Raw genomic sequence first — 25,893 nt, 5'->3', positions numbered from 1 at the left:
TAAGGTTTCCCGTTTTAAATACTAAGGATTTTTTTCCCCACATTGCTTCTCAACTCCATATTCACAATCTCCTAATCTAACTGCTTCCATATCTTATTAAAATTTAACTGATTCTAAGACCATATAACATTTTTCTCTTAGAAACTTTTATCCAGAAACTCTTTCCATTCTTCCACTGAAAGAGTTAATTCTGAGTTCTTTCTCCTGTATATTTATTTTAAAAAGAAAGAAAGAAAAATGTTTGTTTTATTTGTTCATTCCACAGATTCCAGAAAGGAAACAGCTCCCAGTCCCAAAGATCGAGTCTCCAGAGGGATATTATGAAGAGGCAGAACCATATGATACTTCCTTAAATGGTACATCCCAGCAGCTTCACCATTAAGGGTGATTTAAGTACTTTTTGCACATGAGAAGACTAGTGCTTCTGACAACCCAGTAGCTGTAGACATTCTTGCCTTGTAGCTTGAAGGCAAGAGAAATCTTATTGGGATTTTAAAAGGTAGCTCCTTATCAGGATTTCACATCAAGTGAGACTTAAGAGTTGTCCCCCAAGAAGGCTCTCATTGGTCTAAATGGAGTGCCAAGATTAAAGCAGAACATGGCTAGGACCAGAATGAAATTGGCTCAGGATTAGAAGGTTTATGGGATCTGATGTTTCCTGTTATCATGTTCTGCTGAGCATTGCTGACATCAGCACATACAGGGAGAGGAAGGGTCAAGTGTCTGTGCCAAATGAGGTGAAGTCTGAAGCAGAAAAGAGAAGCCTCTTTGTTACCAGGCTTGAGAAAGAGTTAAAGAGGTTCTTAACTGGTTTAGCGGTAAAACACAGCTTTTCTCCTGAACTTGGCCAGCTCAGAGACCATTGAGTTTTAATTATAGATCTAGAATTGAAAGAATTCTTAGAACTCATTGAATCCAAAGCCCTCATTCTACAAATGAGGAAACCATGTCCCTTGCCCAGTGACACTCAGCATGTCCTACATGTCTAAGGCAGGATTTGAACTCATATCTTTCTGATTTCAAATCCAGTGGTGTTCTGCTACATTACGACTATTAGGATTGGTTGTTTAAATCACAAAGGCCCTCCTCAGATAAACATGTAAGATCTGCCGTGCGTCTTGACACGAAAGGTCCACGGAGGGACATGGGAAGTGATTATTGTGGATTCTTCCTCTACCACTCCCCAAATACTATGCCTGTTTTCCTCCTTTCTCCATGCTTCTTTTTCTCTTCCTCTTTCTCCCTTCTTTACTCTTTTCCCTGTTTCCCCTGAGTTCTGGAGCTAAGGATATCTACCATAGTGCTGCTGTAGTGCATACTATATCCTTCTGAGATGTCCTAGCTTCAACAGAACAGTATGATTTGATCAGTTGTTCTATCTCTCTAGATGAATTTGAGGTTATAGAGGACATTTATATAGGCCAACTAATAGCCATAGTGGATCTTGTTAGAGGATGGGTCTCCTTCAAAATACTAGTGAGGTGGAAGCTCAAGTTTGTTAAAGTTCTGATAAGCCTTCTTATCATTGAGTGCATCAAAGTATCATGTGGTACCTTGGATTGATTTAGACAGCAAAATCTAAATCTAGGGAATATGTATACTGTGAGAAAATATCCAGAGGATCGTCTTTGGTCCTGAGATTAGCACCAGCCATGATTCCTACTGGAATATATACACCTGAAATAGAAACCCAGGTAGAACCCTAACTCTAAAGGGATTTTAGAAATCAATTTACTTCAACCACCTTATTTCCCTGTTGGAGAGGATAAGAAGTTGTGACTTATACAATGTAACACAGCTGAGGTAATTTCTGCTAAGCTCAGAGATGAAATTTGTAGCTTTTAAGGGATTGTGAAATTTAGCACAAGGCCTTAAAAAGAATGTTAGATTTGTGGTTATTTAGAAATCTTTGTTGTTTTAAACTTAAGTTTATGTGATCTGATTTTCTGTTTTCAATAATAACTACTGTTTACTAAATTGAAAGGACAACATCTCCTGAAGGTTATTGGATAGTTATCTAAGAATATTTGGTCACCAGTTGTGTCTGAATAGAGGATGGACTAAATAATTTGTGGAGTGTATTTTTTTTTCTTTAATTCTTTGGAGATTTAGAAGTTCTCACTTGTCTTGGGCCAAGGATCATAGCATCCTAGATCTAGCACTTGAAGGAACATTGGAGACCATCTAGTACAATCTGCTCATTTATAAAATGAGGAAAACTGAAGCTTACATAGGTTCCTAGAGCTGGTGCTGGAAGGCCATCTAATCTAACCCCTTTACTTTAAAGATAAGAAAACTTGGGCCTGTGGAGCTTAAATAATTTTGTCTCATAGATAGAATGAGAGGCAAAATTTAAACCTGACTCCAGAGTCAGTTCTCTTTCCTCAACACCACAATGCCAAGAACTTGAAACAGAGAGAGCTAAAACAGTCACTTCTTTCTCTGCTCAAAATTAGTGTAGCCAAACCTTCCATCTACAGCTGGCCCTGACCCCAAATCAAGCAATAAAGGAATTCAGTACAGGGAGATTAGGGAAGAAAGAATATCGGCTTAATCTTAGAGGCTCAAAACTCAATTTTTTTTTTCATTCCTTCTCAACTTTGGTACAAAACCTGTAGTACAAATGTTGCGATATTAACAGAATAACAAATTTAGAATAAAAACCAAACTCACAGTTAATGACAATGGAAAAGCTCTGGCCCATTCTGTATGAGGAGACATAGATTCTAATTCCACTTGTAATAATTCCTGTCTGTATAATCTTGAACGAGTAACGTAATCTCTCTTCCTCCTTGCTTCTACCTCTTCTCTTTACCTATATAGGGTCCTCTCCCCTTTTCTCCTAATCTCTCTTTCACTCCCTTTTTTTTCTTTTCCCATGTTTCCTCTCTTTCTCTGCTTCATCACTAAAACAGGAGAAAATATTTGCTCCACTTTACCTGACCAGAGTTGTTCTAGAGATTAAATGAGATTAAAGTATAAAGAATGTTTTATCATTCTATTAGTGGCCATAATGAATGAATATTGCTAAAAAGAATGATGTCACTGGGGGGAATAGTAAAGAAGGGATATGGATCCCATGAAAAAAACAGCTAAAGAATCAGGATGAACTAGGAAATGTGTTTTTTCATGCTACCTCTGCTTTTCTCATACCATGTTTTTACCTGCCAAAAGGTTCTAGGCTCTAGAAAGCCAGAATCCCAGTTTTGTTTTATAGGATTTGAAGAACAGTGGTCTTATGGTTAGATGTGTGCCTGTAATTGATGAGCTGAACATCAGCTGCTTTTTCAGACATCAGTCTGGACTAAAGCTTCACACCAAAGCTCAGGGCTGTTTTATTCATGTCTGATGGGTGAGATATGAGACAAGGCAAATCAAGAACCCACAGGTTGGGGCACTTTAAAGCAGGCTGAATTGGTGACTCAGTGAGCAGCTGCCCCTGCATTTTAGATTATTTTTTTTCTCCTGGCAAGTATTAGCTTGTGCCTGATTCCCAGGTAGTTGGGGAGGAGAATCGGAAAGAGGTGAGCCTCTTCATAATGTAGATACTTCATCATGGGCTAGACTCATGCTTCCTGTTGTTCATCATTGTTCAGTGAATTTGGATTTGTTAATTACAGTGAGAATTTGGATCATTGCAAGGACTTCTTAATAGACGACCAGAATTACAAAGAGTGGAGCTGTTAAAAAACAAATAGTGATGAGGCTAATTCAAGTCTGTTGGCTCTCAAGAAAGAGAATTGAGAGATGATTAGGGGAATAAGCAGTTAAATTGCTTCAAAATAATGTTGAATACTCAGGTTAAAAATTGACCTTTTGATGAATTGACCATAATTGAGATCCTCTTTATGCCTAATTAAAGATTATGTGATTGTGTCAATCATCATACTATCTTGGTCCATAGGAAAGTAATTTTGTTAAGTTCCTAAAAGAATGGTTTGATGAAACTATTTTTCTGTGCTTGCCTGATCACTTGCTGTATTGTGCCCAATGAGTGAGGTAAAAAGGTTGTTAACATACCCTCAGAATCCCCTAGACAGGAGAGTTTTCAACTGAAACCAAGCTCCATCCTTGTTGCTTAAAACCTTAATAATACCATCTGTGATTTTTCTGCCTCTTTTTCTCTTCCCCCCTCTTCCCAAGCTTTTTTTTTTTCTGAATATTGTACAGATAATTCTAGTACCTTGTCCACCACTGGAATCCCCAAATGAGTGCAAGTGTCTGAGGTAGTCATTTATTCCACAATCACATTGGGTCCTGCCCTTTTTTGAATCTGGAACACCATACCCTTGTGTCCTTGAAGAGTAACTTTGAGAAATGATGTTAATCATTTAAAGAGTATTCATTATTGTCCCTTTCTCTGCCCATATGCATGCTTCCTATACTGTGTCCTCACTAATAGTTTTTTCTGTCCTTCTTGATTAATTTTCCTTCGGTGGATAAAGGGATATGTGCCCCTCATATTCCCAAGAGTCCAGGGTGTGGTCTGGGAAAATCAGAGTCTACATTTTAGATGCCTTTGGTAATGATGGGCTTAAATAACTACGTAGTGAGGGATAGTTTTATATCTCATTCTTAGAGTCCTGTGGTATATTGAATTCTTCTAGAAATATTATCATTGCTCTGCCCTACTATCATTACTCACAGGCCCCAGTCATTTTAGTAGTACTAACAGTAGTAGTACTGAATGTTATTCAAGGTATATAAAGTACTACTTTACTGTGTCATCTCAGTTTCTTTTAAAATATACATACCATTAGAGTAAAATCAAAGACTCCTAGACAGCCCCTCAGAAGGTATCTAGCTCAACCTTTATCCATCTAGCCATTGTTTCCCACTTCTAATTGCCTCACACTGCAGCCCATTCCATTTTCAGACAACTCTCACTATTACAAAGTTATTCTTAGTGTTAAAGGAAGGAAGACAAATGGTAGCAGGGAAGATATGAGGAAAATAGTTGAGGTAGGAAAGAGAAGCAAGAAGTAATATTATAAAGAATGAAACAGTGGAAAAGAAAAGTGATAGGTTTTGGGTCAGAGTAACTTGGAGGTTGAAAAGGTGATCATCTTTCCCATAAAACAATTTACTATTATAGTTTGGCCTGTTATTTCTTTGCATTTGCGATTTTGAAACTGATAAAACCTAACCATGGCTGAGAAAGATGAGCCTTCAGTCTGACTGCTAGATAAATACGGCTTCTGCTTGTCATATTCTCAGGTTACCACAAAGCTTTTGCTTTTTCTTTCCTTCCTTCTTAAAACAGAGCCATTCATGTTAAAAGCTAGAATGGACCTTTAAAGATCACTTAGCTTGGGGACAAGGAAGCTTTTGAAAATGATTACTATTGAATATAGTCAACAAAATTATGGGTCACATATAAAGAGAAATATACATGTTCATTTGTGCGTACATCTATATGTATAGGTATGTGTTTGTAAATATACATATATACATTTTACAAATATATATAATATATACATATGTGTGTATACACATACATTATACACATATGCATTTATGTATATAAATTTTTCCATTTTAGGTTGCTTTTTTAAAATTAGTTGTTTTTTTTTTTTTAATCCCTAGAAATTAATCCTTGCCACATAGTAAGTACTTGATAAATGTTTATTTGCTGCTTAGCTCATCCAGTCACCTTGTTTTATAAAGGAAGAAATTAAAGCTCAGGGCACAATTGTCATTATTTTTGATCACTGCCTTCTGGAATCTGAAACCAATAGAATTTGAAGAAGAGAAAGAAAAATAAAGTTTCTCTTCAGTCCTGGTTTCTAGCATAAGATTCCTATCTTAACATTTAAAGACAAAATAGAACAAGGAGTCAATAGAATCCAAAAACCATCATTGGAATCCACCTCTGATCCAGGATACTTTGCTCACTAACTTGGAGGTTGCTCCTGGTTTGAATGTTTAATGGCTTGGTTCCCTTTGTCCCTTGCTTGAGCAGAGCATGTTTGGAGACAGTCTTGTTTCTTAGACTGTGACTAAGCTGGTCTTTCTTGCAGAGGATGGTGAACCTGTGAGTAGCTCCTATGAATCTTATGATGAAGAAGAGAGCAGCAAGAGCAAGTCAACCCCTCATCAATGGCCATCCCCAGAAGCTACCATTGAGCTGATGAAGGATGCCCGGATCTGTGCCTTCCTGTGGAGGAAGAAGTGGCTGGGGCAGTGGGCTAAGCAGCTGTGTGTCATTAAGGACAGCAGATTATTGGTTAGCAAAATATTCTTTTGTACCTAACAGGAATGATTAGTCCTATTTTTTTTTCCTTTGGCAGAGGGAAGGAGATGTGGATAACTAATATCTGAAATTCAGGCTTAGTACAGATGTTTCTGCCACTTCAGCCCAGTCCAGTAAGATATATTGGCATCTGTTGACAGCTGTGGATTTTGTACAGGCAGCTCTTAATTACATGGAAAGATTTCTGTGATGTTACGGCTATCTTTGCTCATATTGCCATTACTTCTCCCTGACCTTTGTATTTTAAGCAGATTGTATATGCCTCTCTAGCTTACTGTAATGTTTTAATTTGATGCGTCGTCAAGGCATTAAAGGTGCTATTCGGACAACAAAAACCCTTACCAGATTATTCACTCATTTTTATAATTTGGAGTAATTCAACCCCATTTGCCTCAGTGTATAGACAACATGTCCTATAGCAGTGGGACTACATTGTGGAAATAATCTAGAAACATTAGATAATATAAAAGTCTATTAACTTCAGTTTGGGAATGACCTTTTATTTTCTAGCATATTAACTAACCTTCCCAATTAGATTTTATTAAAATTAATTCTATTGATATCTTTTGGGTTTTATCACCTACTTTTCCCAATATATTCCTTCCCCTCTCTCTCTTCCAGAGGGATATACTTTTAAAGAATACCAAAGAGGAAAGAAAAAAAAGCTAGTTATCAATGTATCAAAAAAGTTGGACATTAAATGCAATTTAAACCCCTACCTCTGTAAGGAAATAGAGATACTTTTTTATTTCTCTTCTTTGCCCAATTCAGTTTTATTCAGGGTAATACTAAATGTAAATTACATTGCATAAACCCATAATACTGATTGCAGGAGTAGTTAATCACAAATTTTTACTTTGGATTATGTCTCTTTCATGATAAGTGAGAGACTGTTTACTGTGTTTCTCAGGAGTTCCCTTAGATACCTCCCCAGGGTAAGACATTAAGTCATGAAGATAATCATCGCCCCAAGAATCTCCCGTAGTTAAATTTAAAGTTAGTTCATATATATGCTATGCCATTTGTCTAACTAATATTTGGTTTAAAAAAAAAAAAAAAAAAGCACGGGGTTGGGGGAAGAAGGGGAGAAGAGAGAGAGAATAAGAATGAGAGAGAATGAGAATATGAATCTGAGCCTAATTTGGTGGCCAGTATGCTTCCTGAACTTATAATGTACAGCTGGGTTTGATGTATTTTTCAAAACTGACAGTTGCTCCTGTTTTATGTAGGCTTCACTGTTTAACTCTGTTTTCTCGTTTCCAGTGCTACAAATCCTCCAAGGATCACAACCCCCAGCTTGATGTGAATCTGGTAGGCTGTAGTGTTATCTACAAGGAGAAACAAGTGAGAAAGAAAGAGCACAACCTGAAGATCACACCAACAAATGCTGACGTGATTGTTCTGGGACTGCAGAGCAAGGACCAAGCAGAGCAATGGCTTCGGGTGAGGAGGCCCTGAGGTTTCCTGAGTGATCACTAGGGCCAGGCCTGGGGGAAGTGGCAGCAGGTTCTGAACTGCTTTCCTACTTTTGAGGCTTTGAAGAAAGATTTAATAACTTTGAGTCTCTCACAAAATTTCACAAAATCTCTCAAAAAGTAGGCCTCAGAGACCACCTACTTCAAACTATAACTGACTTAGACTCTGTAATAACAAACTGTAATAAATTAGTCTAGTTTTGTCTGAAGACCTGTGCTAGTGTAAGAGTGAGCTCCAGACACCTCCACCTTCTTAATAACCTATTCCACTTTGAGATAACTCTAGTTGTTAGTTTTCTTCTTACATCAGGAATCTAAATTTTTCCTATTTACAATCACCATTCATTTCCCTTTGGGGTCAAACGCAAATCCAATATCTCTTCCCCATGAAAGTTCCTTAGACAATTGAATACACCTCTCACATCCTCCTAACTCTTCCCTTGAGAAGACTAAATATCCCTGGAGTGGAGGGTATTCACCCCATCTTGTAATGGTATGAATTGAGACTCCATCTTTACCAGAAACAAGACACGTCACTTCGTCCCATGTAACTATATTGTAGTCCCATCAGATTTTCCCTTCTCCAAACCCTTCACATATGCAAAACAGCATGTATATCTAAATGGTAAACAGATTTCATTTTTCCATTTAGTTCCAGATAGCAACACAAACTGCCTGTGGGTTGAAATCCCTATATTGCATTGCCAAGAAACTACAGATTGGCACAAAAGCATGCTAGATAATTTTTTATAGTTGAGGCCATCTCTAGTAGAGCAAGAAGAGATTTGTGAATGTCTACACTGAGGAGCTGACTGAATTTACTCCTGACCTTAGGAAATGGGGGTGAGGAGGAGTTATAGAGAGGACTGTTTCTCACATATCCTATCATATTCAATTCTGGTATCATGATATTAATGAAAGTCAGAGATCACTTTTTTATGACTCTTTAAGAAAAATCACTGGGAGAATAATTGGGAGAGATAATAAGCTGGCTCTCCTCACTCCACTTTTTTCTAGTACTACTTATAGCAACTATTCGCTATTCCCCCTGTGCAGACATATAACCTCTAATCTACTTAATTGCAAAATATTTTCTCTAACAAAATGAATTGCTGCCTCCTATCTGACTCTGTTAACTTTCTAAGCAATGTTCAGAAATAGAGAAAAAGAAAACTTAAAGGAACTGGGAATGTTTCATTGATTGTCACCTTAGTGCTATCAATACAGTTCACTGATTTCACTTACCTCTTCAGCCACAAAGTTAAATTTAATTCAGAAAGTATTAATTCAGTAGATGAACCTAGCATTGAAAAGATAAAACAATGTTAGATCAAGAATCTATAACATGGGGAAACAGCAGAAAATATATATATATATATATATATATATATATATATATATATATATTGTTCTTTAGTCAGTGTATACATATATATATATATATATATATGTATACACTGACTAAAGAACAATACAAGATTAAGTATATTTAAATGTTAAATATGAGAGGACATTATAGTATATAGGAAAATAAATATTATTTCATTGTTGGCCAAAATAATTGGGAAAGGCTTCATGAAGAAGTTGGTGTTTAAAGGGTTTTACACAGATAAGGAATCAGGGGTGTGAGAGATACTGAGAAAAGCCAAAGGAAATTGTGTCAGCAGGAATGCTCAAAAATGAATCAGCTAGCCTCCTTCAAGCAGAAGATGCCCATTGAGGAAGAGGAGAGGAAGAGTGATGGAGGAGATTGGAGAAGATACCAGAGAAGGTATAGATGAAGGGTCTTGAATGCCAGGAGGAGGAGTTAGGTATTATTCTGAATTCTGAGGCAATGACAAGCCACTTAATACTGAAAGCATACATCAATTAGAGGCTTAGTAAAATGCTTCTTCTAGTTATTGCTGTTGATGTGAAGAAGCAGCAGCATCCAAGAGGAGACCATAACCATCTGTTACTATTCCGTAAACAAACCAGCCTCACTGTGATTTGCACCAGCAAAGGAAGGTACACACAATCCAACTCTTACACTTCTCTCCATTCCAAAGGGTATTCCCTCTCTTGATCCTGGAGAAGAACACTCTGAAGAATCTTGGCCACAGGCTATCCTTTGCTTTTTTTTTCCTCCATCTCCTCTTCCCTTCATTATAATTTGGGTGTGCCACCAATTACATGTGTCTATTTAGAAGAAAAATCCCCCTGCAGCTTACTGGATAACTGATTTGGAAAGCCCTTCTGAAGCTTTGGAAACTTTCAACATCCATTATCTTATTAAAAAGCAACAAACAACATCTGCTGTAGACAGTGGCTCCCCAATTATCAATACTCAGTTACTTCAGAGTGTGAAGGGAGGATGGTTTGTTTCTTTTTTTTTTTTTGCTGAGTCAATTGGGGTTAAGTGACTTGCCCAGGGTCACACAGCTAGGAAGTATTAAGTCTCTGAGGCCAGATTTAAACTCAGGTCCTCCTGACTTCAGGGCTCTATCCACTGTGCCTCCTAGCTGTCCCAACTTGTTTCTAAAGTCTTACAAAATGCCTTGCTTAGAAAAATAGAATGCCACCTCCCCTGACCCCAGGAACTCCAAACTCATCCATTTGGGTCAAATAGTGTATAAAAAGAGAGAGAAAATGCAAGAGGACTGGCATACAGCCTAACTTCAGGGTCAAAAATGTTTTGGGTTTGTGAGATTAGAAATTTAGAATGGAGTGGGATGAGAATAGATAGGGAGAGCCCCAATTAAGTATGGTTAGTTTTGATTGATAAAATTCAGAGGATTACAGAGCCAGAGTAGGAAGAAACTTCTGACTTCATCCAATCTATCCCTCCCTCCTCATTTTACAGATGAGGAAACTGAATCCTAGAGGATATGATTTTTAGTTTTTAAGGCCATGGCACTCCCTGCTCCTCAACCCTGTACCAGGGTGTGTTCAGAGTAAGAGCACAGTTTTCTTTTATTATTTATTTATTTGATGATGACAATAGCTTTTTATTTTTCAAAATACATGCAAAGATAGTTTTCAACTTTCACTCTTGCAAAATCTTGTGTTCCTAATTTTTCTCCCCCTCTCCCCTCTTCTAGACAGCAAGTAATTCAATACAGGTTAAACAGGGAGTACCTAATTTTCAAAGAGGAGGTTTCTTCTTAATTTTATTTTTTACTTGCTCTGTAAAACTGCTTAGAGGCAGTGGTAAGCCACATGGTTAAGTGGGCTCTATTCACATGACTTCACTTCTAAGTCTCTGGTCACATTTTAGCACCAGAACAGCCTGCCTAATTAACAGATATTTGCTTTTCTCCCTAGTGGCCCTCTGAGTTACTGACAGACTAAGGGCAGGAACTCAAGTTCCCATTCCCCCCCCCTCCTTTTTTTTCCCCACCATAGACCCCTTTTGGCAGTATGCTGAAGCCCATAGATCCTTTCTTAGAATAAATAATTGGATTTTGTTTGTTTATTTTTGATAATAATTGGAGAAGATGCTAAACTTCAATTAGAGGTTAGTGAAAATAGATATTTCTTTCCCAGTTACCATGAAATCTATCCAATAGGCTGTGGATTAAGACTCCTTGGACTAAAAACAGGCCTCTTGTCTGAGATTTGAGTAGTAAGTTTTTCTGTCATTGGGGGGAAAAAAAGAAAGAAAAATCTGACTTATCACTACTCATGTGGATCTGAGAGGGTCCAGGTAGGCAGAGGCTATAGATGACCCTCATCTCTCCCATTCTAATCTGATGGAAGCATGTTGGCTGGTTCTGTGGTTGCTACTGGAGCAAGTAGAGATGTGTATAGAGATCATTGGGTAGTGGGGAAGATGTAAGGCAATGTATCCCCAAAATTTAAAGGGGTGAAATCTTTTGGTGTTAGTCTCTCCTCACTCCCAAACACATTCAAGGAAGACGAAAATGTCAGGACTTTTAAGAGGGCAGCTGCCTGCCCTGTTTTCTTTGGAAGTTCAACAAGAAAACACTTAGTGTTTTAGAATGAAGCCTAAGTAGCAGCTGAAGCAAAACATCTGGGAATCTAGAGGAGGCTCAAGGGAGGAAGCAGCTCAAGAGGCCCCAAGGAGGAGAGCTGGGAATTGGGAGAGGAAGCCCTGGACTGAGACTGCCAGAAAGGGAGGGAGTTGCCGAAGGAAGGAGGGCAGACTTTGGATCACAATAGGATTCTGTTTTACACCCAAAAGCTAATGAAGCTGTAGGCCAGGGGTCCTCAAACTTTTTAAATAGGGGGCCAGTTCACTGTCCCTCAGACTGTTGGAGGGCCGGACTATAGTAAAAACAAAAACTTTGTTTTGTGGGCCTTTAAATAAAGAAACTTCATAGCCCTGGGTGAGGGGGATAAATGTCCTCAGCTGCTGCATCTGGCCCACTGGCCGTAGTGTGAGGACCCTTGCATAGGCAATAGCAGCTAGTAGAGCCCCAGGCTCGCAGAACTAAATGAGATTCAGTTTAGTAGTGTTTCTCTCTGGGTTTAGGAGGAGCTGTAATCTGTGTGATAATCCATAGCTTTGAACTACCAGAATTCCAAACTGTGAGTCATCTGTGAGTGAAGAAAGATTTGATTTTTGTCCTTTTTGAAGCATTTTCACCTTAGCTCTCAGACTTGAAAAAGTTCTAAATCAATCTCCAGTGTATCTGCTGGAGCTGCAGAACCAGTGATGAAAAAGGATTTTTTTAAAGCAATTCTGCATCTGGGATGTACCCTATGTATACAAATGTGTGGGATGACTGCCTCTGGCTATATCTACAGTTCAATTTAAGTATTATCAAAAAGCACAGGATTAGGTAACTATAGGAAACTTCCTTGAAGCAGTAGTTCTGACTTTGCTCATCCTATAAAGTCCTAATTTCTGTGGGTCAAAGGCCAGTCAGCCTGATTGCTTCTCTGTACTTCCAATTCAGCCCTTTAGCCATGAATAAAGATATTTGTCCCTCAATTAGGAAAGTACTTTAATAAGGATATTAAGGAAAATGTTTCTCAGAGGCACTTTCTCTAACAGGGTATAAGAACATGTCATAGAGAGGGTTCCAACACATTAAGAAGGAGAAGGAGGCTGTTCAGGAAATGTGGTAAATTTATTGAAGCCACAAAGGAACTATTAACAGAAAGCAGTGGGAACCAGAGACCACAGTGATTGGTGGCAGATCCAGGTCTGGCAGAAAATTTTCACTTGTGTTGTAACAACCAACTGGACATATTAGTAAGCAGAATCAGTCTGATTGACTTCATTCCCTACAACCAAAATATTCTGGTGACATGATCTCCTCCTCCATTTGTTAATGTGATCATGTGGATTCTGAGAATCCCGAAAGCTTTTCCCAAATGGAACAGTCCAACTTTTCTAGAGTTCTGAATTATAGTTTGGGACTGGCCCTGGAATAGCATGGAAATGTTCAGTATCTGGGAGGAAAGTCATTTAATACACCACTGTTAGTCCATTCTCAAGAGACTTTTGGGATTTCTGGTACTATTTCTTCTGAGGAGCAGTTAGAGTCTGATCCTCAGTCTGACCCATCAAATTACTCCTTTCTTCCTACTCAGGTCATCCAAGATGTCAGCAGCTTGCCGTCTGAAGGAGTTTTTGAAGGAAACCAATACACTCCCGATGCTCATCGTCTTAATTGTCAGAAAGTAAGCCTAGTTACTCTCCAAAGAGAGATTTCTTATTTTTTTTTTTAAATAAAAGTGTAAAATTGGAAGCATTGTTTTTGCATTTCAGTCCAGTTAATAAGAAACATGCTATGCTTGAATAAGCACAGTGACTTTCTCTTGTCTAGAAAACAAATGTAACGGATATAAACATGAAATATTTTCTTTCTTGAAGAAAAAAAAGCTTCATTGGAAAAAATCTAAAACTTTGTTTTAGATTCTTGAATTAGGAGATTTATTTTGTGTGGTTCTTTTCTTCCAGGAAAAGCTGAATAGTTTATCAAAAAATAAAGGCTTTTATTTGCTTTGAGACAGTTTAAAAGATAGGAGCCCAGGGGAGCCTAATTTGAACTTGTAATTGTAAGGAGTGGGTCCCATCATCCATGTAACTTTGGCATCCCACTTACTTCCTGTGGTGAGAGCAAATGGAGTGAGGCTAGAGATGAAGACCTTTTCCTCGGATCTTGGCTTTTCTCATTTTTATCTTAAGATGGAAGGAAAAGAGTATAGCAGGGAAAAACAAATTTCTCCCCTCCCTGTTATAAATTGGAATAAGATTTTAAAACTTTCCTTATTATTAACTATTATTTCCTTATTATTGAAAGGACTTCTACTAAAGTTCTACTCATGTGCCTTTATTGGGGTATGGAGCTAATCCTAGGTTTTTGGTTTTTTTTTTCAATATACAATTTTTTCAAGTACATATAAAGGTTGTTTTCAACATTCATTTTTGTAAGACTTAGTGTTCCAAATTTTTTTCCCTCCTTCCCTTCTCTCTCTTCCCCAAAACTGCAAGCAATCTAAGATAAGATAAATGTGTTTAATACTTTTATTAACAAAATTGTCAAGTTGTGCAAAAAAATTAGACCAAGGAGGGAAGGGGGAATCACAAGAAAGAAACAAACAGGAAAAAAAAAAAAGCTGAAAATGTATGCTTCGATGTACATTCAGTCTCCATAAATCTCTCTGGGTATGGATGGCATTTTCCATCCCAAGTCTAGTTTAATATCTGCACTTCTTTGCATAAATATTGAGAATAGCACAAACAATTAGAAATAGATGCTGTTATTTACTTTCTTATTATTGATGGCTGCTGGCTTCTCAGCTTCCACAGGGATATTAATTTCTAAGACAATCTCCCTGCTCCCCTTTCCTGCAGCAAGAATGGATAAAAATCGAATGGTAATTTTTTTTTTCTAATGTTGACTAGTTTCTTTGTACACTTGGAAACTAAGAAGAAAAAAGACTTTGGTAATTTTGAGGGGCCCAAAGGCAAGAAAAATGGGACAAATTTGGGGAAACTTCAGAAGGCACAGTATAAAGTTTTTCAGGATCCAAGTCATTGAACCTTAAAGTTGGAGGAAATAGAATTTATAGCTACTCCATGGATAGTATTATCATTAGTTCATAGTTGAAAAAAATTATTTTTCCCAAATATTAGCTAAAATTAGCATATAATTATGTTTGTCTTTTTTCTCTTTCTCATTGACAGCCAGACATAGCTGAGAAATACCTGTCAGCCCCAGAATATGGGAATAGTGTGGATGGTCATCCTGAGACCACAGAGATCAAAGACGGTAACAGAGTTTCTGTCCTGTGGGATGGTGGGAGAAATGGCATTGAAAAGCTCAATTGGAAGTCATTACCAACTTACTCCAAAGGGATAGGACAGACAGAGTTGGGGGTGGGAATCAGTATAGCATCTAGTTTGTTAATCTATTGAGTCCATATTTGGGTTTTTTTTTCCTGAAATGATATAATATTTTTATTTCTCCCAGCTAGTTATCTTTCAAGTCTTAAGCATTCTCTGTTATTAGTCAATGTATTCCTAAAAGATCTCCATGTCCTCTCCATGTCAGTAGGAAGACATCTATATGAACTGACTTGGCCTTGTGGGATGAGGAAGAACAAGAAGAGAATCTGAGATTTTTGATGGATTTTGGATGTGACTTTGTTTATATAATGTGTCTGATGCCAATTTCTTTTCCCTATTCATGTTAGTTAAGAAGAAAGGTACAGCAGGCCTCAAACTGAGCAACTTGATGAACCTGGGGAGGAAGAAATCTGCTTCATTGGAGAATACTGAGAGGTCTCTGGAAACATCCAGTAAGAACCATGTACTCTTTTTTTTTTTTTTTTTTTTTTTTTTTAAGGATCATGTAAGATAATATATTTACTTTTTATTGACAAAACATATGCATGGGTAATTTTTCAAGATTGACCCTTGCAAAAACTTCTGTTCCAACTTTTCCCCTCTTTCCCCTCACCCCCTTCCCTAGATGGCAGATAGTCTAATACGTGTTAAATATATTAAAGTATATGTTAAATACAATATGTGTATACATATTTATACAGTTGTCTTGCTACACAAGAAAAATCAGATTTAGAAAGAAGGTAAAAATAACCTGGGAAGAAAAAGAAAAATGGAAGCAAATAATAACAGAGTGTAAATGCTATGTTGTGGTCCATACTCATTTCCCATATTACTGATCAATTGGAATTGATTTGGATCCTCTCATTGTTGAAGATAGCCACTTCCATCAGAATTGATCCTCATATAGTATTGTTGTTGAAGTGTGGATAATGATCTCCTAGTTCTGCTCATTTCACTTAGCATCAATTCATATAAGTCTCTCTAAGCCTCTCTGTATTCATCCTGCTAGTTGTTTCTTACAGAACAATAATATTCATATATCACAATTTATTCAGCCATTTTCCTATTGATGGGCATCCATTCAATTTCCTGTTTCTAGCCATTATGAAAAGGGCTGCCACAAACATTCTTGCACATACAGGTCCCTTTCCCTTCTCTTTGGGATATAAGCCCAGTAGAAACTCTGCTGGATCAAAGGGTATGCACAGTTTGACAAATTTTTGAGTATAGTTCCAAATTGCTCTCCAGAATGGCTGGATGTATTCACAATTTCACCAATAATGCATCAGTGTCCCAGTTTCCCTACATCCCCTCCAACATTTGTCATTATCTTTTCCTGTCATCTTAGTCAATCTGAGAGTTGTGTAGTGGTATCTCAGAGTCTTAATTTGCATTTCTCTGATCACTAATGATTTGGAACACCTTTTCATATGGATAGAAATAGTTTCAATTTCATCATCTGAAAATTGTCTGTTCATATCTTTGTCCCTTTATCAATTGGAGAATGGCTTGATTTCTTATAAATTTGAGTCAATTCTCTATATATTTTGGAAATGAGGTCTTTATCAGAACCTTTAACTGTAAAGATGGTGAATCATATACTCTTAAAGCTGGAAAAGACCTCAAGAGGTCATTGGTCAGGCCCCCTGCCAAGAGGCAGGTGAACAATAAGCCATCTAAGATAAAGTTTGTTTATTTATTCCTAATTAAATAGGATATATTTATTATATTTATTCCTAATTGAAAACATCCCTAAGGATAGAAATTATCCATCCTCATGGTGGTCTCTTTCAGTCTTCTTTCACCATCTTCATAAACTATTTTTTTAACATCTAATCAGAGGGACAAACATGGCTAAATGGATAGCAAGGTAGGATTGAAATTAAAAGGATGTGAGTTCAAGTGCAATCTTTGACACATACTGTCCATGTGACTTCTATCAAGTTGCTTTACACCTCACAATGCCCGAGACAACTCTGAGACTGGAAGGTGCTAACCTGCAATGGTAATGGGCACTTAACCAGATCATTTTCTAGAGCAATGAAATACTGCTCATATGTCTAGCCCCTTTCCCTGTGTTTAAACAAACTTCCTCATGCAATTTTATCATATTTCATTCTGTTCAATTCTCTGCAGATTGGAGAACTTGCCAACAATCTCATAAGAACTTTATTCGATACATTCAGTTCTTCAATGCATTCATTTCTTCATTCAGCAAATAGTTCTTGAGCATAGAAGACTGTAAAAGGTTCTTGAGAAGCAGCTTTGGAGAAAAAAAGCATTTTCCAATGGAAGTTGGAGTTAGAAAGTTTTATTTAACAAGTCCCATTTTAGTTCAGTCTGCCTTCTGTGGGAAATACAGCTAGAACTTTAGAGGGAGGCATGCTGTAGTGGAAGAGCACTGAATTAGGAGTCAGTGAATCCGACAATAGATCTTGCCTTTTTTAATTCTGAGTGAGCTAGCTATAACTTTTCTGAACCCCAGTATAAAAGGAAAAGGTTGGGCTAGGTGATCTGCTTAGTTGTCTTACAGCTTAGAATCTGTTCCTACCTATTTACTTACTTCATTTCTCTAAGTCTTGGTTCCCTCATCTCCAAAGTGGGAATAATAATATTTATATTCTTTTCCTCCCAAGGTGCCTGTAAGAAAAGTAAACTTTAAAAGCATCATATAAATGTGCACTTTTTTAATGAGGACAACAAAGAAATAAAAGTCTTTGAAGCTTTTAATCTAGTGATACAGGAAGACACATTTACCAAAAGCTACAATTAAAGAGCAACATTTGACAGATGCAATTTGAGTGATACAGACAATAAACATCATAGGAATTCAGGGGAAGAAGATGTTGTTTTTGGCTGGGATCCTGACTGAAGGCTTTACGGAAGTGAATATGGACATTTGAAGATGGGGAATTATGAGCCAAAGATTTGTAATGAAGGAGAGGGAGGGTCCAAGGCATCCTTAGGGTAAGGAAAGAGGATAAGGTTAGATGTAATGAAGTTTTTGTGTATTAGACTTGGAAGATGTTAGAACTAGAAGCTATCTCAGATGTTTCTGATCTAATCTGTCTTGTTTTAGAGAGGAGGAAACAGGCTAGAAAGGAAAGAGATTATATGGATAGTGGTAGAAGCAAGGCTATAACCTGGTTTTCCTGATTCTCAAGCCGTTATATCATAGATATACTTCTTCATTTTTTTTTTTAATATCCTAGATCTAAAAATAGTAATAATAAAATAAAATAAAATATTCTGATCCTGGAAAGAGCTGTTGGGGGGAAAAAAAAACAACAACACTAGATTTGTAGTCAAAGGAGTTTAAATTTCAGCTCTGTGGACTTTGGGCAAGCAAATTTCCTCATCTCCAAAATGGTTGACATTGGATTGAGTTGGTCTCCAAAGTCTTCTCCAGCTCCAGATGCTGTGATTCTATGAAATTAGTGATTTAGTCAAGATTAAATCAGACGTATAGTATTCTCTGTCAAGTATTCTTTCTAGGAGGTTGTAATAGTTGAAGGTAATTATTATTAGTCCTTGGCTCTCTCTTGACCCAAGCATTTCACTTTTACTCATAAGATATAGTTTCATTTCCTTTAATCTTTTATTCTCTCAATACTATTATTGATTTATTGTCTATGATGGTCTGGATATTGTTCCAATGATTAGAACTACTTTTCCCGCAGACCATGGATGTGGTCATTGGGATTTCACTGGGATGAGATTGTCCTTGCCTTTGGAGACTGTGTTTTTCCAGCAAGGGTGATTTGTGCCTGTTGATGCCAGTCTGGTTGTGTGGCTATTGCATCATCTTAGGGTACAGCTTCCAGAGGGCATGGTTTGGTGCTGCATGAGAATAGTGCCAGTGAGTCATTGTTTCTGGGTGTTGTAGCAGTGTTATTTATGGAAGCACACTCAGCAATAATATGCCCTTCCAGTCCCAAAGGAGATGGAAAGGCCTCAGGAGAACAAAGTAACTACCCTTCCCAGGGTTTGGCTGATCCTTAGAATAGACTGGTATGAGTTAATAATAACATTGTCTTGCATTTATACAGCAAGTGCTTTGAGATTTGCAAGGCACTCCCCTCTTATCTCCCACTTATTTCCCTCTGCTTCCAATCCAGTTTCTGGTTAGGACTAGCATCATGACCTCAACTAGCTTCCACTTTGGGTGGGAAGTAGTTATATAATGGACATGTTTTATCTTGGCTCAGGAAGGGAATGGGATGCCTTGAACAGAATTATTAAGCTTATGATCCTGGCTCTAGCCAAGGTATAGCATGTACAAAATTACTTTAAGAACGATCAAAATGTTTTATTTTGTTCATTAGACAGTGAACACCCACAGTTCCTTAGAACAAGATTAGAGAGTAATGAGGATGTGGAAAGATAAGACAGTCATTACCCTGAAGAGCTTAGTTTACAGTTTGGTTGAGGAAGAAATACTAAGACATGGAGAATATAAATAACACAGTTAAGTTGGTGAGCTGAAAGTGTCACTGCTAATTGAGAGCTAGAGCAACTGGAAGACTTCATGAGGGAGGCAGCAATTGAGTTAAGATCTGAAAGATAAATAGGCTTTGGATAAAGTAACGAAGAGAGGGTATTTCCGAAAGGAGCAGCATGACGTAAGAGCACAAGACATGTGTGGCCAGAATGATCAAGAGGTTTGTGGGACAGTGAAGTGACTTGCCTGATTAGAAAAGCACATCTATGTGTGGACATGATGGGAGAGGAGAGGTAGGGAGTGGGACACACTTTGCAGAAGATCCTATGCTGGCAGCTGCTAAGAGGTTAAGAGGCTGTTATTAAAAGAAATTGATGGTTTCCCCAAAACCATGGGAAGGGGGATTTAGAGCAGGAAATGGGAGTCATCTCTCTATTAGGCAGCAGATTTTCCACCAACCTACTGCTTTATATAAGTGAAGAACAGTTTTGAGATAAGAATCATTTCAGAAAGTTCAAATTTGTTTTCAGAGCAGTAGCATCCACATCTGATCCTCACCAACCCTGCCTGGAATATTTCCTTATGGTTCAGTCAATTTATATTTTGTGTTATTATTCAGTATTGTCTAATCTTGGGCACAATAACACTTCCCACTCACAGATCACAGATTTAAAACAAAAAGAATCTTAGAAATCATTTATCCAGTATGACACCACCATGTTAGAGATAAGAAAACAAGGATCAGAAGCCCCTGTATCCCAATGCAGAAGGCTAAAGTTCAAATTTCAACTTTACTGCTTGCTCTCAGTATGACTTGGTGCCAATTATTTAATCTCTCTGGGGTTCTGAGCTATTCCTTTGTAAAGTGAGAGGGTTGGTCAGAAATTGTCTTTCTAGCTCTAAATGTTATGATCTAATGTGACCTGAAAAAATGCTAGCTGTGGGTTCACCCAAATTTAGGACACTTCCAACTGTACTGTGTTATACTCTTATAAAAGTAATACATAAAGGTAGTCATATTCCCATTCCTCCAAAATTCAAATTCACAGAAATACAAATAAATATATGTGCATGTGTGTATATATATATATATATATATATATAATTTTTATATGTGAGTATATAGAATATAGTATATTTGTGTATATTATAAATATGAGTATATTTTTGTGTCTGTGTGCATTTTGAAAAGAGTACTATAGTGTTATATGTAAGGAGGCTCCTTAGCTTCAATTCCAATGAAGTATGGGACTTTGTGTTGCCAGAACTAAGGCTTAGATGTGAATGACTCTGCCCCTATTACAGACAGTCCTTTTTCGGCAGGTTACCTGAATGTCCTGATCAACAGCCAGTGGAAATCCCGGTGGTGCTGTGTGAAGGATAGCCACCTGCACATCTACCAGGACAGGAACCGCACTAAATCGGCACAGCAGCCCCTCAGCCTGGTGGGATGCGAAGTTATCCCAAATCCCAGTCCTGATCACCTCTACTCCTTTCGGATTCTCAACAATGGAGAGGAGATAGCCATGCTTGAGGTAATGTGTGTGTGCGCTCAGTGGTAGCAGCAGTTTACAATTATACACAGCACTTTTCACATACAAGATTTCATCTCTTTATAAGAATTCTGTGAGGCAGATGATACAGATAGATTTATTCCCATTTTTATAACTGAGGAAATAGCTGATGAGAAGCCATATGAGTGCCCAGATTCACAGAGCTTATGAAGAGGAATCAAAGCTCCCTCTTTCTAGCTTTTTCCAAAAAAATGACACTATTTCTGCTTGGCAGGAGCTGAGAGCTAGCTTCTGTTTAGAGGTAGCAGGAGTTAACTGGAAATCCAGAACAGCACTATAAGCTTGCAAAGGGCAATTAAATATAGCCTGGCATTATTTTTACTTAACATTTGTCTGAGATTGTGTTTGTTTTTTTGTTTTGTTTTAATTTTCATCCCTCCCTTTCTGACCTCAGGGCAGTTATGGTAAAGTAGGAGGACAATAAGAACAATTTCCTGCATTTATGGTGGAAAAGTTATTTATAGTTCCCAAAGCTGCTAAAAAAAGCTTCTAGAGATTCCAGAAGTGGGGGTTATTTAGTTTATGTAGCACCAGATGGAGGCTTCTGTGTCTGTAAAATAAAAAATGTGACTGGAACTGATCTCTGAGAGATAACTGGGATTGAGAAACACATATACAACTGGCTAGATTAAAAACCTCATCCTTCCATCACTGCCATCGGGTAGGAAGTACAAGTATAAACATGAGAGACAATCTAATGCTATTAGACAAAGATTAAAAAGGAACATATTAGTGCTGCTGTATACTCACTGTGCATTTGAGCATATGTGTGTGCATCTATCCTTCATTAAAATGCCTTATGATACTGGGGGAAGGGTATAAACATTTTAATAGCACCTATTTATGTTCCAAGCACTGTGATAAGCACTTTTTACAACTATTATCTCATTTGATCCTTAAAACAACCCTGCAAGATAGATGCTATTATTAGCATTTTACAGCTGAGGAAACTGAGAAGTGTCTTGCCAATGATCACAGAGCTAGAAAGTGTCTGAGGCTGGATTTGAACTGAGCTCCTCCTGACTTCAGGCTCATTTAGCTTTCTGGTGTATCACCAACTGTTTCCACAAAGGTGACCCTGAATTCCAAGAGGCTGTCTACTAGTGGAAGCTCTGACAGGTCTCATGTGGGCATAGGCACTGGGCTATTGGGGCTGTTGTCAGCTTACAGAATGTCAGCTTTTTGAGGACCAAGTACTGTTCCTTTTTAGTATTTGTCTCTAGTGCCTGCTACATAGGCACTTAATGCTTGCTGATGAATTGGTTAGCCAAATGGAGAGAAGCTCCTCACTAGATGAGATCACTAGAAAGCTGGCCACTGAGTGATTTTTTTTTTTTTTTTTTGGCTTCAGCAGTTTGTAAAGATTCAACCAAGATATGGGGAGGTTTTTCCTTCAAGGCTTTAGTCAGTTGCTCTTTATGTAAAAAGCCCTTCCCAATCCTCCCAGCCTCCCTACTCTCCCTTCCAAAACTATGGTGTATTTATTTGGTGTAGGTATGTATACATAAATGCATACATACATACATACATTATACACATGTTGTTTCCCTTATTTTAGAATGTTAAGCTCCTTGAAGATGGGACTGTTTTTCTTGTTTTTGTATTCCTAGTGCTTAATAATTGCTTGACACATAGTGACATTTCTTTATTGGTTGACTGATTCTATGTAGAGGGATTCAGCTGAAATGTGTCTTTAAAATATGTGTGTGTGTAACACACATACACATACACACACACACACCTATCTACAACATTGTCCTAACTAATTTATCTTGTAATAATTTTAATATTTTAGCACCTAATTCTGCTGTGTGTGTATATTTATGTGTGTGTGTGACACACACTCACATGTATATATACACATGTGTGTATATTTATATATATGTATATATATTTATTTTTATATAGCAGTTCTACCTTTGTTTCTGTCAGATTAACTGTCTTCTGTAAATATTATTTTGACCTAATGTCTTCTTTTCTGGGATTTAATAATTGTTGTTAAGTGGTTATATCTGTATGTGCCTGTATAATTTGTGTACTTGTAGTCTCAAATCCACTTAAAACCCTAAAAATGTTTTTGTTAAAATTATGCTCCAGTATTGCCCTCTAGTGGGAGTAGAGGCTCCATGCAATTACTACAAAATTCTATACATACAAAAATGCCATATTAGATATATCCTAGGTATTTGTTGTTGTATAACCATCTTTTAAAATTTAAAATAATATAAGAATATCCTTAATGACACAAGTTCAAACGGAATCTCCATTCTTTAACTTTCTGATGATAATGTAAATTTAGAAAAATAGACAAGAAATTTATACCTTAAGAGGGGAAGGGCTGTAGCATTCCTAGTCAGGGTTTGCTAATCTCCCAGATCATACCAGATTTTACATGGTAACTATTTTGCCTCTTTCCCTAAAGGGAATCATAATTTCTGTAAGGATTTTCACTGTATGCAGCAAAGTATTTGGGAATTGAGAGAAGAAAATTCAAGTCCCAGATCATGTACATAGTAACTGTAGGTCCATGAAATATTTCTTTGCCTCTATGTCTTAATCTGTAAACTGTGGGTAATTCTTTTTCTTATCATTTGAAATTAACTCATTTAAAATACTTTGTAAACCTTAAGGTACCATATAAATGTTACTCATAGCCTACTTTCATGTGGTTGTTTTGAATTGAATCTTTTGTCCACTTTAAGATGCTAAATAAGTGATTGATGAATATAACCTTGTTACAATATGTGGATACATGAGTATGTCGTTCCAGTGTTTTGTCGCATAAAATAATCATGAATGAAATCATGAATTCAGATTTCTGTTTAGGTATGAAAGTCAATGGTAAATATTTAGGGAGACATTATTCTGCTTTTGTTGCATCAGGCTTATCTGTATTCGAAATTTCAAAGCTATTGTACTAACTGAGGCTCAGATTAATTTGTGATTGGGGTCTTCAACTAATAATTATATGTACTTAACATTATTACAACACAACATTCAGTACTATTAAAGTACTATTCCGGGTAGAACTTAAATAATACCTGTTTGGTCTCTGCCAAACAGGAATTTCCAGTCTAAATCTAAGGGTCAAGAATTTTCAAGTAATTCTTTCCTGGCATTGGAGCCACACAATAAATCAAATGGGTGATGCTGTCATATATTCCTTTGTATTGTGCCACATGCATATTTATAAAGAGGGGAAGTCTAAAGGCCGAGAAGCTCTTAATCTAAGTACTCTGAATGCAATTTTTGCATCTGAGTGGGGATTTGTTTGTCAAGGTAGCTTTGGGGGGGATGGGGAAGAGAATAAGGATGCACCTATGCTCACCCTTTCCTGGTGAAGGAATGTCTTATTTGGCTATGAAAAGGCCTTTTGGAATGTATGCAGTCCAGCCTTGATTGGCCAGATCTGTTTTCTCCCTTTTCAGGCCAAATCTTCAGAGGAAATGGGCCATTGGCTGGGCCTCCTTTTGTCTGAATCGGGGTCCAAGACAGACCCAGAAGAATTTACCTATGACTATGTGGATGCAGATCGAGTTTCCTGTATTGTGAGTGCAGCAAAGACCTCTTTCTTGTAAGTTCTGGGGGAAAGCTTTCTTCTGTTCTCAGGCAGAAATGCATATGCAAGAGAGAGAACAAGAATGATTTTCAGTTCTAGCTTTACTGAAAGTGATTTAATATGGCCCAGTACATGCAAAAAAGCTAATTTTGGAGTCAGGAAAACTTGGTTCACATCCCATCTCCAACCTATACTGATAGTGTGATTGTGGACCTGATCTCTCAATCTCTGAAGCAACTCTTAACACTAAAAGTGATACAGATAGTGCCTTCCAATATTGGCATTAAAAATCCCTCACTGGGACTTACCTACTCACCACAAAACAAAAGATTTACTAAAACAAATAAACCAACCACTTTCCTTTAGTGTTGCTTGAGACCCTCATCTTACTTATTATAGAGAAGTTTGCAGGGAATGGGCTCTCCATTCCCATCAGTATACACAAAATTAGAGGCTCAGGATATAAGATCTAAGTCTCCAATAATAAGGCTCATATATAGTTAGTTCCCCATAATCACTCTCATTTCAAGAGTAGGAAGACATACTAAATGAGCTCTCATTAGATTATATCTATTTGTATTGAAGAGAATCTGAATATCTCTAATGTTTATGTTCCCATAATCCCTTTGAGCAGAGAGATAGCTGTCTACTGCCTTCTCCTCTAATGTCCTTGGCTTATGTGTTCCAGTCTGATGCAGAGAAAATATTCAGAGCCTAACGCCTATATTGATAACCTGCCCAAAGGTCACCAGCACGAGGAACCTTATGATGAAGTTATTCTGGATACAAACGAGCCAACATTAGTAAGTTCTTGTTCTTGATAGGTATGCAAAAAGATGATCCTAATAGTAAGCAAATACTGTGAGTAAATGAGACAGATTTTCTAGTATTGTTCACTTTATGAGCACTTTCACATGTACTTTCTCAGTGTGGGGGAGCAAAGGGATGTAGAGGGGGAGGAAAGAAGGGAGAAAATCTGGAACTCAGTTTTAAAAACAAATGTAAAAAAATTGTTTTATATGGAATTGGGGAAATAAAATATTAAATATTTTTAAAAATTAAAAGGATGAATAGAATAATTGAGAAATAGGTTAGAGACTTCCTGTATGGTGAGAAAATAGTACTGTAGGACCACTTATAAAAGCAGGAATAGAGATGTCTGGATAGCAAAACATCTTTTGTAGATTGCCACTGTATAGTCAAACTGGTTAACCAACTGTTTAGTGCTGGGTGTAAAATGTGTTTGGGTTATAGTCAGTAATAACATTTAAACACCCAGGGTTTGTTC

General features: G+C 37.3%; 1 protein-coding gene across 5 annotated transcripts in view; it reads left to right on the top strand.

Annotated features, from left to right (window-relative positions):
- The window catches only part of AFAP1L2 (actin filament associated protein 1 like 2), a 130,020-nt gene that overhangs the window by 96,569 nt on the left and 7,558 nt on the right, over window positions 1-25,893 (top strand). For all 5 annotated transcript variants that reach the window (XM_031955883.1, XM_023495775.2, XM_023495771.2 and 2 more), the window contains 9 exons: window positions 266-356; window positions 6,021-6,226; window positions 7,517-7,696; window positions 13,270-13,359; window positions 14,870-14,954; window positions 15,379-15,483; window positions 20,796-21,007; window positions 24,475-24,620; window positions 25,294-25,408. In XM_031955883.1, coding sequence (XP_031811743.1) covers window positions 266-356; window positions 6,021-6,226; window positions 7,517-7,696; window positions 13,270-13,359; window positions 14,870-14,954; window positions 15,379-15,483; window positions 20,796-21,007; window positions 24,475-24,620; window positions 25,294-25,408 — 1,230 coding nt within the window. The remainder of the gene's footprint in view (window positions 1-265; window positions 357-6,020; window positions 6,227-7,516; window positions 7,697-13,269; window positions 13,360-14,869; window positions 14,955-15,378; window positions 15,484-20,795; window positions 21,008-24,474; window positions 24,621-25,293; window positions 25,409-25,893) is intronic.

Source organism: Sarcophilus harrisii, chromosome 2 (assembly GCF_902635505.1).
Source record: "Sarcophilus harrisii chromosome 2, mSarHar1.11, whole genome shotgun sequence".
Lineage (NCBI taxonomy): Eukaryota > Metazoa > Chordata > Mammalia > Dasyuromorphia > Dasyuridae > Sarcophilus > Sarcophilus harrisii.
Note: the sequence above shows the minus strand (reverse complement) of the source record. Positions and strands in the feature narration are given on the sequence as shown.